Source organism: Plecotus auritus (assembly GCF_963455305.1).
Source record: "Plecotus auritus genome assembly, chromosome: 2".
NCBI lineage: Eukaryota > Metazoa > Chordata > Mammalia > Chiroptera > Vespertilionidae > Plecotus > Plecotus auritus.
The window spans coordinates 222249600-222262723 of NC_137771.1; the positions used below are offsets into that span (position 1 = coordinate 222249600).

The window sequence follows — 13124 nt, forward strand, 5'->3', positions numbered from 1 at the left end:
TAAATTCCCACACAATAGGGTTCTGTTCAGACGATGTTGAACTAAAGACCAGGCCAGGAACAAATTCTCCAAGCCAAGCTGTGGCTTAAGATCATATTTGTAGAGTCACTGAGAAGGATATTGTTAACTTAAGAAAACTCCCTGGCCTTTCTTTGTCAGAGTGGGAGGGGCAGGTTGTGAAAATATTCAATAAATGTGAGCATGATAGGAAACATCAGTGGCTATTAGGAAACAGTTAGATATTTGATCCAAATATCAATGGCTATTAGAAAAAAGTCATCCACTTAAAGGTCCGAGCAGACAGAAGATTATAGTTAGTAACAGAAAGATGTATAGTATTACAGTATTGTAAAGGTGTTTCTATTTTTTAAAAATAGAATTTATTGGGGCCACATTGATTAATAAAATTATATAGGTTTCACGTGTACAATTCTATAATACATCATCTGTATGTAGGATTGTGAGTTCTTAATTGTTCTTCTCAGGTCTTAATACTGTCCTGAGTTGGACATTTTGTGGGTAGCAAACAGATTAAATTAGGCAGATCTGCATATATCTACGTACATATGAGGTACAATAAAGTTGAGTGGACCTAATAAGTAGGGAACCTCTATGCTAAAGGCAAACATTGAAGGTGTTTTATTTATTTATTTAATCTGTTCTAGGTCATCAATGTCAAGCACTCGGAAGAGCTCAGAGTTTACCCTACTTGTAAGCTGATATTTTTATGGATGCTGGCAGGAGAGTCCTGGTTCAGAGATAAAGGACTATATTGCTCACTGTGCAGCAAGCAGCATGAGGTCATCATGTTTGTGCCCCCAAGTCCTCCTGGGGTGACACAGATGGGCTCAGACAAATGCTGGAACACACAGTGGGTTGCATTACAGGACAGAGACTTCTTAAGGAACTCAGATCTTTTTAGGGGCAGTAAGCTTGCCTGCCCTCTGCTCCAGATGGAAGTGCCATATCTGCCTTCCCAGACTGTTTGCTCCACAAACATCCTTGGAAAGATAGTCTGGCATGAAGGACTGTTTTGACAGCCTCCTACTCATCTCCTTGGTGGTGGCCGGGTATTTCCATCCAGGGTTGTGGGGATGGCCAACCCTGGACAGCTGAGATCACCTACAGCTTGCATCACATATGCTCATGCCATGCAGGGCCACCTGGGGGTGCACTCAGGAACAGAGCGAACAGTGGGGGGCTGCAGGAGGAGGCTTTGCTGCATCAAGAAGGTAGAGTGCCTATGGTTCCCACAGAGCATGAGATTGGCTTGTTTGAATAATTCTGTGGGCTGGCAGGGAAGTGAGAGCCCCTACTCAGGGCAAGCGGGAACTGTGCCTCGTCCCCTGATAAGGAGGTTGGCTTGGCGAGGGACCTTATCTGTGGGGACAGGTGGGGAGGAGAACGTGTGGTCAGGCCACCTGAGGCCCTCTCAGTTCCACTGAACGCTGAGTCTTAATTTTAGGTCCCAGACCACAAGGACAGTTAGGGAGACATGAACAGATGTGAGAGGCACATGGAGAATTGTCTCTCAACAATTTTTAAACTTTTAAAAGTTTATTTTTAGAGAGTTTTAAAGATGATAATACAGAGAAAGGCAGATTTATTTTTATTTATTTATTTTTTTACTAGAGACCCAGTGCATGAATTCATGCACTAGTGGGGTCCCTCAGCCTGGCCTTCAGGATCGGGCTGAAATTGGCTCTCTGACATCCCCCAAGGGGTCCTGGATTACGAGAGGGCACAGGCCAGGCTGAGGGACCCCACTGGTACTCAATCAGGGCCAGAGAGGGACGTGGGAGATTGGCCAGCCAGGGAGGGACTGCAGGAGGGCTCCAGGGTGTGTCTGGCCTGTCTCACTCAGTCCCTATCAGCCAGACCCCAGCAGCAAGCTAACCTACCAGTAGGAGCATCTGCCCCCTGGTGGTCAGTGCACATCAGAGAGAGCAGTCAAGGAGCCTTAGCATATCATTAGCATATTATGCTTTGATTGGTTGATCAGCCGACGGGTCGACCAGCCACTTAGCATATTAGGCTTTTATTATACAGGATTGATTTCAAAGAGGAAGGGAGAGGGAGAGAGCGATAGAAACATCAATGATGAGAGAATCATTGGTCAGCTGCCTCCTGCACTCCCCCACTGGGATCGAGCCCGCAACCCAGGCATATGCCCTTGGCCTGAATCGAACCTGGGACCCCTCAGTCTGCGAGCTGGTGCTCTATCCACTGAGCAAAACCAGCGAGGGCAGATTTTGTTTTTCTTAAAGGACCAGATAGTAAATATTTTAGGATTTGTGGGCCATACAGTCTCTGTCACAAGTAATCAACTCTGCCATCACAGCTTGGAAGTAGCCATAAAAAAATGTGTAAATAAGCAAGCTGTGTTTTAATAAAGTTTTATTTAAAAAAACAGACAATGAGTCCATGCACCATAGTTTTCCAACTCCTACTATACTATATCAGTTTGCCTTGATTTGGTAACCTAAATGATTTAAATATTTTGATGTTTTAAGATCAACCAGATTGTGACTTATCTTAGTGTGGTGTCTAATAAAGCAAAACAAAGCACCCACTCAAATACCAAAGAGACATCTTAAAGTAATGTACATCTTGAATAAAGTCTTTCAAAGAAGTACAAGGACACATCACATTGCACAACACATTGGAAAATGTGCTAAAAGTTATATCCACCCAATTACATTCCCAAATATAACTCATCAAGAAATCTTGAATTTCATTCCCTCCCCAACTCTGTACCAAAATTCTCGCCAGCAGTAGTTCATCTGTGTATGTCTTCTCCTAGCTTTGGCCTAGTTCTTCATTAAGTAGATAAATTTAATCATGGGCTTTCAAAGACTCTATTATTTACCCACTCCACTGATCAGCACAACGAAACTCCAGAAACCTGGAAAGCTGGGGAGGAAATTGAATTGTATGTTGTTCACCCCCTCTCCCCCCTCTCTCTCACACACACACACACACACACACACTCTTCTTCTACATTTAGGGGCACTAGACATGTAAATGGTAATAAAAATAGTTTTTCCCTGATGATAGTGTAAAAGGAGATATGATTCTTCTTGGGCTTTAGGAGGCACGTGAGACTTTGGAGAGCACTGAATAAGCCCACCTCCCTTTACAAATGACACTGTAATCCAGAGGCGTGAGGAGGCTTGCCTTAGTTGTGTGCATCTATCTATGTCTAGATATTATTTTATGAGTTCTAAAGGTAATTTGGGTAGTAGGCAACTCTAGGTGGGAAGTTCCCGTTCCTCAGCTCCTGGGTTACAGTCTCTCCACTTCTTCACTCCACTCCCCTCATTAAGGAAGTCCCTGATGTGCAGACACTGGGTCCAGTGCTGAGATACACAGCGAACAGGCCCAGCTCTGGGTCTTACCCTGCACTTACTGGCTATGTTATTTGAGTGGGATATCTTCCAGTGTAGACCATAAAATGGGAAATAGCTTTAGCCCTTCCTTTGCATTGCTGTAAGGATATGATCTAGCCTGTGAAATCCTCAGGTGATCACTTGGCACAAAGTTAGCTTGCAGTAAGTATTAGCTGTTATCTTTGGTACAATTAACAAGAGAAAAGTAAAACTCTACTTATTAAACTGTAGGTGCAGCTGATGTTTTGAATCAGGTGAACAGAAGATGTTTAGGAGAGAGGTGAGGGACCTATCATCTCTCTGAGGGAAGTAAGGGAAATCTTTCTGGAAGAAGTGACTCCTGAATTAAGAGCTCAAGTACAGGAGGGAGTTAGGAAGGCAAGAAGTGGAGGGAGGGCACTGAGAGAGACGAGGGCACACCGGCAAAGGCTCCAAGGCCAAGGTGTGTGTAGAGAAGTGTGATAAGCCTACACTGTGAGGGAGACCCAGCAACAGAAGAAGCTGGAGGGGTATGTGGGTCCAGATCATAAAGGGGTCTTGCTTTTCCTACGCAGGAAACCCATACCTGGTACCTTACAGGCCGCAAGAAGCAAGGGGAGTGGCAGAGTCGTGACATATATAGATTTTCATTTTATAAAGATAATTAAGGCACCCAACTTTTGTCTGGATGGGGACAAAACTATTTGTGGCTGAGAGACGAGTTAGGAGACAGTTGTAGCAAACAAAGTGAGAAGTCACGAGGACTAGAGTGGGTTGTAAATGCAAATGCTTACAGAGGTCAAACAGGTGCCATAACCGGATAAATCCAGGTGGGTGGGACCTGCCTGCAGCAATCTGGAGAACTCACACCCTGCCCTAAGGGAGCACCATAGCTTCAGCTTCAAGAACTTCCTTCAAAATTCTGTTTACAATAGACAGGTTCACTCCACTTTGGTTTGTCTAAAAAAGTACCTTCTGTTCAATTCTGTGTGAACCTAGAACTTCTCTAAAAAACAAAACCTGTTTTTTTAAAAGGTATTTTGCCTTTATTTTTGAAGTGTATTTTCACCAAGTATAGAATTCTGACTTGACAAGGTTTTCCTTTTTCTTTCAGCACTTTAGAATTGCCATTCCATTGCCTTCAGTTTGCATTGTTTCATATGAGAAGTCACTTGTAATTCTTATTATGTGCCCCTGTATGCAGTATGTCTTTTCTCCAGTTGCTGTAAAATATTTTTAATTTCTTATTTTCAACAATTTGATCATGCTGTGCCTTGATGTGGTTTTCTTTACATTTATCTTGTTTGGAGTTCATTGAGCTTCTAGAACCTATAAGTTTATATTTTCTCCATCAAGTTTACAAAAAATATTTTGGCCATTATTTCTTCAGTACTTTTTCACTCTTCTTCCAATGCTACACCAATTATATGTATGTTAGACTGGTTGACATTATCTCAGGTCATTGAGGTTATATTCAACTTTTTATTAATATCTTTGCTCTGCATGCTTCAGTTTGGAGAATATGTACTGCACAGGCTTCAAGTAAATCAGACTTTTCTTCTACAGTATCTACTCTAAAGCCCATACAGTGAATTTTTCATTTCAGATATGTTTTTTCATGTCTAGAATTTCCACTTGGTTTGCTTTTAGTCTCCATTTCTTTATTCACATTTTAAAATTTGTAATCTTACTATATTTTTGTGTTTCTCTTTAAATATATGAGCATGTTAGTGCAGAATCTGTGTCTGTTTCTAATCACTGATTTTTCTAATGAATATGGGTCATGCTTCTTTGTCCAATGAGTAAATTTTGCTTTTGTGCTAAACATTATTGTGTGTCTGGATTTTGTTATCTTCCTTAACAAATGCTAAGCTTCATTCTGTTAGGCAGTTGCTTTATTTGCAGATTAAATTTATTCTTTTAAGACTTACAAAGATTTGCAAGAAAGGAGACAGAATGATGGTTTGCAGATGACAGTGGGGCAAGGCATTGAAAGTGGTGTGGTTCGCAGCCTGCATCTCCAAGGAGCATCATTTTTGTGTGAGGATAGAGACATCAGGCCTCAAGGTCAATGTCCACTCCCCATCTAAGCTCATGTAATGGGAGCATGAACAGCTAATGCAGTTGGAGATGCACATGTGTGCATAGCTTCATGTTCACATAGGGTGCGACTCCTACTGCAAACACCACTGTCTATGCTAATGATTTCCCCACACGTGGAAGTAACTTGTCTTGAAGAAATGTACTTCCTCCTCTCCTCCACTTTTCACAAAAGCAGTTGGTATGGGCAGTTGGTGACTTGGGGAAGGGGCTGAGCACTTCTGCCCAAGGTAGATGCCAGGGAGCATCTCAGGGAAGACACAGCCTTCTGTTAGGGCCAGAGGAGGGTGAGAGACATGGGGGTTGAGGATGACAAGTTGTGTTTTTGGCATAGATCAGATGGCGTCAGCGGGAACCCTGGAAGGGTCAGGATGGGGGCAGTGGAGAGTCAGGTCCAGGAAGAGGAAGCAGAGAGAACAGAGGGGACAAGAATCCAGGAGAGAACAGGTGATTAAGGACCTTATGTCTTGATGGTGACTCAGAGTGACAGGGACATGGGGCAGGGAAAGTTGACTTTGCAAGGTTCCCAAAGATGGAGTCCCATTGGTTGCACAGCGGTGGGCAGTTAAGTACCTAGTCTGGAGATGTTATTACTGGACCCCCAGAAACCCTGGAGCATGAGGCCTGCTCTCTAGACTTGAGGGCCCAGGGTTTTGGATTCCATGCACCTTTGGGTCCCTGGTTGCGCCACCAATGATTTACAGATTGGCGACTCCTTGTAATTCCTATGGTGGTGGGGAGCTTGATCCCTCTCGGCCATTTCACCACATCTTTCCTCTTTATCTGTTGGAGTGTCTCCCCTCTGGCTTCTTTCCTCTCTCTCTCTCTGTCCCATCCACAGACTCCCTTATCCCGAGCATCTTCCCCCTGGGCACAGAGGTTACAGGTGCCACCTTTTGGGAAATGCAGAGAGCTGCCATGGAAGATAAAATGAGGAATTTCGGAGGGTTGCTGAAATGAACTTATTTTTGCACTCATCCGGGCTTCTCCTTTCACCTAGTCAGACTCATCTCTGTGGAGAGCAGCCCTCTCCCCAAAATGGAGTGAGGAAGTGCTGGCCAGGGGAGCCCTAACTGTGCACCATGGAGGAGGGGGTCTCCTGCCCTCCTCGGAGGGCCTCCCATTCCTGAAGGAGGGGGTCTTCTCTCTGCTGACAGCTGGCCTGGTCATTTCCCCAAATAGCCTTGGGCCCAATGTATATATATTTTAATTCCTGTGGTAGGCACCTACTTTATCTGGAGAAATGCATGGCTTATCCCTTCCTGGGTGTGACCCTGCGGTGCCCAGCTCCACACATGCATGTGGCCAGTCTTCCACGTTGGCATCCTGGAACGGCCCAGCTCCCGGCCGGGCAGGGGAGGCCGCGCTGGTGCCCAGAGCGTGGCACCTGGCCCGGAAGCCTCGCCTGTGTGGCCCTCTGTCTCACGGCCGAGCTATCTCAGCCCCCTTTCCTAACAAAGGATCCAAAGTGTTGGGGCCAGGGGTGAGAGAGAAAGGTTACTTCCGCTTGCTGAGCAAACAGAGAGACGATGATAAAACGACCTCTGGCAGCGGGAGCCCTGCATTCTGCAGCGGCCCTGGGTGCAGCTGAGCGCGGACATGGCAGGCGCCCGGCTCCTGGCAGCGGTCCTCGTCCTGGGTCTGTGCGCCCTGGCGGGGGCCGGGAAACCTTGTAAGTGAACGCCCCGAAGTGACCCTCCCTGGCTCAGTGTTCACATCTGGGCAGTGGGGCCTCTGGGCCAGAGAGCCCGGAGCACCTGCTAGAGCCCAAACCCAGTGGGGCATGGATGTTCCCCTGGGGTCTCTGTTCTTGCTGGCTTCTCTCAGGAGGAAGGGGAGGAGGCTGCGTTAGCTTGAGGGAGGAAGCAGCCGGAAAGGCACCTAAGGTTTGTGGTGTGGGCCACACGCCCAGCCCCGTGTACATTCACACTTGCTTTCCTGCTATTCAGGGAGGATACCCGGGGTCCGTGAGACCTCTGAGAGAGGCCTCCCTCCTGGACAAGGTCGGGGTGACCCCCGGTGCTGGGGGGCCTTCTTGAGGAGAGGGACTGGGCAGGAGATCCCACCAGGGGCTCCTTGGAGGCCGGCTTTGATCACCTTTCATCTTGGTCTCCACGTGGGTCCATCTGTCCACCTCTTTCCAGAAGGTTATTTTATTTTTTTATATATTTTTTACGAATGACACCATTGCAGCAAAGCCCTGTCCCATGTGGGTGAGACAAGGCTTTGCATTGGGACACGACGGTGTCCCGAGCGTGCCCGGAGCAGGGCAGCGCGGAGGGTGGTGACCCGTCTCTCCGCAGCCCCCTGCCAGTGCTCCAGGATGAACCCCGACAGCAGGAAGAACTGCGGCTTCCCGGGCATCACCAGTGACCAGTGCTTCGCGGCCGGCTGCTGCTTTGACACCACCATCCCGGGGGTGCCCTGGTGCTTCACCCCCCTCCCCATGCAAGGTAACTGCAGGGCAGCAGGGCCCCGTCCTGTGCCTCAGCCCACAGCCCAGGCCCCGGCTAACGGTGCTGGGGACAGGTGCCCAGGGCCGCCAAAGGGAAGAGAAAGTCCCCCTTCACCTGTGTCCACACCTGGAGCCCCAAGTGCCAGCCCTCTGCCCCTGTTGGCAGACATACGTGGGAGGCCGTGTGTGTACAGAACCTGTTTCTCTGTACCTGAAGAAAAAACAAGGCTGGGGCCTCTCCTGTGGTGAAAGCGTGCCCGGAAGGCGCTTCCCGGGGAAGGAGGCATTTCATGGGACCTCACTAACCTGACTGCTCGCAGACTCAGTGTTAAGAAGTTAAGACTTCTAGGACCGCTTCCGAGATGCTCAAGAGAGCAGGTCATCAATCCCAAGGCGTGCACACAAGAAAGTGGGTGCATTGCAGGCTGGCGTGTCCGGAACTCGCACCCCGGCCTCTCGCCCACACTCCCGGGGACTGAGTGCGAGGCTCCCGGGCTCTGAGGCTGGCTGTTGGCCAGGAGCCTCCCTCAAGGGGAAGTGCTATTGGGTTTTAAGACTTGTGCCAAATGCTTTATTTATTTATTTATTTATTTATTTATTTATTTATTTATTTTTAAATATATTTTATTGATTTTTTACAGAGAGGAAGGGAGAGGGATAGAGAGCTAGAAACATCAATGAGAGAGAAACATCGATCAGCTGCCTCCTGCACACCCCCTACTGGGGATGTGCCCGCAACCAAGGTACATGCCCTTGACCGGAATCGAACCTGGGACCCTTGAGTCCGCAGGCCGACGCTCTATCCACTGAGCCAAACCGGTTAGGGGTTGTGCCAAATGCTTTAGAACCTGAACGTTACTTCTCCTCTCTGGACTCGCTATTCCCCTCTATAAAATGGGCTGCCCCACTTTACAGAGGGGAATATCGAGTCCAGAGAGGAGAAGTAACTTTCTTGAGGCCCCCGTACTTTAGGTCTTCTGACTTTTGACATCAGTGGGGAGGAAGGGGTGGCCAGCCGCTGGCACCAACCCGTATGCGGGCCTTGGGTGGTCCAGCCCCAGAAGGTCCTCCTGACACATCTCGGCTGTAAATCAGAGGTGTTCCCAAGGGAAAGGATGGGCATTTTCTAGTTCAGGGGTCCTCAAACTTTTTAAACAGGGGCCAGCTCACTGTCCCTCAGACCGTGGGAGGGCCGGACTATAGTTTAAAAAAAAACTATGAACAAATTCCTGTGCGCACTGTGGGCCCGGGACGAGTCGGCTGCTAAGCAGGACAGGCAGCGGCACCCGGCGGGCCGGATAAATGTCCTCGGCGGGCCGCATGTGGCCCGCGGGCACTAGTTTGAGGACGTCTGTATCTAGTTAATAGAGCGGGCCTAACTGAGTCTCTGTGTTGTTTCTCTCCCAACCCCGGTGACGGTGACCAGAAAAAGAGGAGTGTGTCATGGAAGTGTCGGCCCGCGTGAACTGCGGCTACCCGGGCATCAGCCCCGAGGACTGCGCGTCTCGAAAGTGCTGCTTCTCCGACACCATCCCTGAAGTGCCCTGGTGCTTCTTCCCGAAGTCCGTGCAAGGTAACGTCGCTGAGGGCGAGCCCGTCTGGTGCCTGGGCACGAGGATCTCTTGGGAAGGTGGGAGCTGGGGAGGGGGTGTTCTTACCCGGGACGTCCTGCCGGAATGCCACTGAGGCCCCGGCTCCTGACCCAGAGGGGCCATTTCAGGGAACAAGTAGACTGATGGGTGAGCGTGCCTTTACTGTGAGGCAAGTCCAGAATGTTCTCAGCAACGGTAGCATCCTTTAGAGCCACGTTTAGAGCCACACAGCATCATGGGTCTTTATGACGGTTTAAAAACAGTGTTTTCAGCGACGCCCCTGGACCGCGGCCCACACGGTGGCCTCACAGTCCAATCCCCATTTTTGGATGCTACTAAACGCCCTTGCTGTGTTGGGTACCGGGGATGGGGCCCAGAACAGAGCAGACGTGGCCTCCTCTCGTGGACCTCACGTCCTCTCACGTGGCCACGCATGCCAGGTTCTGCCCCAGCGTCTGCTTCAGTGCCAGTCCCGGAGGGCCCAGCCCCCACCCCCTCCTCCGTCACAGTGTGTCTCCTGACACTGAGTTTGGCAAGATAAAGGAAAAGCTAGCATTTCCCCCCAAATGGGAGGAGGGCCCTGGTCCTTGAAGAGCACAGCTTTCACTTCCAGAAATTTCCAAGTGTGATCTAAGGGTCCACCTGGAAGATGTGTTTGGGGAGCGTGGCCCCCAGAGGACACCCCAGCCCTGGGCGTTTGTCCCAGGAGAGGAGCTCCCTCCGTGGGCACAGCTGTTGCCATGGGACCCACAGCACCCTTAGCTCAGGCTCCGGGCTCCCTGACCTCTCACCAGCGTCTCGCGTTGTAAATTTCTAGACTGCCATTATTAAGAGGCAGTGGCTTCAGAAGACCCGCCGGCCCCTGCATGTTCTGAAACAGCGAGAGGACTCAGCTCATCCGTTTCCTGTTCCGTGTTTCCCGAGCGCCTGGGTTTTCTTTGTCGCTTTGTATCTGGTTCAGTGGTTTCCCATTCCGTGTCTTCAAATAAAGGAAACCCTTAACATCTGCCCCATTTTATTTTGGCTTCATTGACACAGAGGTGGAGATAGGTGTGTGTGTGTGTGTGTGTGTGTGTGTGTGTGTATGTGTGTGTGGCTTTAATACTCTTTCATTTCCCATAAGAGCAAAAATTCATCGGATGTGTCCGGCGACTCTTGCAGCAAACAAGTACCCCGTGTAAGTGAGTTTCTGAATCCGCCTCACTTCTAGCTCCTGCACCCGGGTGGTCGTGTGTACACACACTCACATGACTTTAGCCCTCAAGCCTCTCGCAGTAACATGCGATTTCGGAATGCAGCTACAAAATCACTTCGCTGCGACCCAAGGCATCTCGGACCACCTGCCCTTGAACCGAGGGCCAGGGCCCCCATCACCTCTCGGGACGCCGCTTTTCAGAAGGAGGCCGCCTATGGCCTCAGGCCGGTCATATCTTCCTCTTGCTCACAGCACACTTGCCGGCTGAATCCGTGGGTGGCTGTGGCTGGAGCCCGGGGTCTCAGAAACACTCGGGGCAAACGGCCAACGAGACAGGCGCGGGCGCTGGTGAATGTGTTCGTCACAGGGTGCTGGTCCCTCTCACCTTCGCCCACAGGGTGCAGTTCACAGGTTCGGGAGTCAGCCAGCCCGGCCATGCACCCGGCACTGAGCGGCTAGAGGCCCCGCTCCCAGAGCCGGCGGTGGCTGCCCTGCCTCCGGGTTTGGCGGGAGCTCCGGGTTTCTGGCCGGTGTGGGCCTTTTCTGGTCCACGGACCTCTTGTTCTCAGGCGGGGTGTGGGCCACTGGCAGGAATCTCCGGGGGCCCACCCTGAAGGCGTTTTCTCAAAATCCTCCTCTCGGGCCCCACCCCATCCCACTTCCTCCCTTAGGATCCTCTTTGGCACATTAACACCCTCATTTCCGAGCTGATTCCTACATCGCCCCCCTGACGATTGCCTGCGGGTCTTAAGCAATTTCAGAGCGTTTGCTAGGGGCTTGGGGGTCCTTGGGACGTTTTCCTGTTTCAGATATGGTAGCTCCTGCCAGCTCCAAAGCCCCTGATGGCAGTTCACTGCACGGCATCCAACGTGGCTTGGATTGCGCTGTCCCCTCCTCCTCCTTCTTCACGTGGCCACCAGCGGGTCCTCGTTGACCCTGGAGCAATGGTTGGTGACACACGAACCCTCTCATCGGAAAAATGGACCTTTCTTTGTCCTTCTCTCTGTCTTCCTCTGCCTCATCCCTTCCCTCCGTTTCCTCCTGTGATGAGTTATTTTGTCTCCTCCGCCATTCTCTGCTTCTCTCCCCCCATCCCTCTCCCCTCAGAGGCACCCACAGTCTCCGCTGGCTCTGGCAGTCATGCTGCTGACGGTGAGGAGGGTGAGGCTCGGTGCAGAGGGTCCGCCAGCGACCATGCTGTTGGGAGCAGGGGAAGGGGAAGTATCTCCCCCGCCCCCCACACTCACACACGCCCTGGTCTCCTAGCTCCTGAGATTCACGCAGGCCCTTGCTGGCTGGCTCAGGTGTTGAAGGTGGTTTGAGAAGCAATCACAGGAGAGGGGACCGGCCAGCACTGGCGGAGGGGACACCACAGTGCACGTGTGGGCTGGTACCCCAGGTGTGTGATGTCGGGGTGCTTCTCTTAGCTCTCAGGTGTTTGGGAGCTCTGTTTGTAAAGCGTGGGTAATACTTACACCCTAGCCCAGGGGTGGGCAAACTTTTTGACTCGAGGGCCACAATGGGTTCTTAAACTGGACCGGAGGGCCGGAACAAAAGCAGCATGGATGGAGTGTTTGTGTGAACTAATATAAATTCAAAGTAAAGGAGCGAAGGGGAGAGCAAGAGAACCAGATAGAACAGCCGGATCCGGCCCGCAGGCCGTAGTTTGCCCATGGCTGCCCTAGCTGGTGGTGGTGGGAATGAAAGGTAATGTTTGTGAGCTGCCCGGTGCCTAGTGGCCCCACTCAATGGAGCACCTTCCAGGAGAGCCTGGGCAGAGGAGACTGCCACTCCGCTTGTCCTGACACCAAGCAGGGCCACCCTGTGTCCGCGTAGCAAAGCCCTGTCCGCACAGCGTCAGGGCAGTGTGACTGCGTCCAGATGCGGGTGGGTCCGGCAGGCTGGGCACTTGCTCATGACACTCACTGCACACGCACTGCACACACCCACTGCACACCCACTGCACCTCACTGCACACGCACTGCACACCCACTGCACACTCACTGCACCTCACTGCACACGCATTGCACACCCACTGCAGTATATGAAACTGGCTCTCGTTTTCAAGGTGGTTATGTCCTAGGAAGTCACCGGCACTGAATTGGCAAATACTGAACCACGGGGATTGGGGAAACGCGGGCCAGGTTCCCAGGAGCGTCTTGACCAATTCCATCCACTGATCAATACGTGACGCTGCTTGAGGTGTGTTTCTGTTCGCAGTAACTTAATGTATATTGTTGACTCAATAGCATTGAGCTCACAGCCACCTGCAGCCACAGCTCGCTCCCGAGGAAGCTGGTCTAGTACCTGCTTTCTCTCTAAGAAACACCATAGCCTTCTTGTCCTTAGGACACAAGCCAGCCCTTGCCCACCGTGCTTGGGGACCACTCACATGCAAAATCACCACCGAAAAG

The 13124-nt window shown here is 50.7% G+C and overlaps 1 protein-coding gene across 1 annotated transcript; it reads left to right on the top strand.

Moving 5' to 3' along the window:
• Positions 1 to 7067: 7067 nt before the first annotated feature.
• Positions 7068 to 11169, top strand: TFF2 (trefoil factor 2; the record flags this gene model as incomplete). Its single annotated transcript, XM_080654724.1, has 4 exons — positions 7068 to 7140; positions 7772 to 7921; positions 9350 to 9496; positions 11108 to 11169. 4 exons carry the CDS (start codon positions 7068 to 7070, stop codon positions 11167 to 11169), a joined length of 432 nt encoding a protein of 143 aa, XP_080510850.1.
• Positions 11170 to 13124: the final 1955 nt, after the last annotated feature.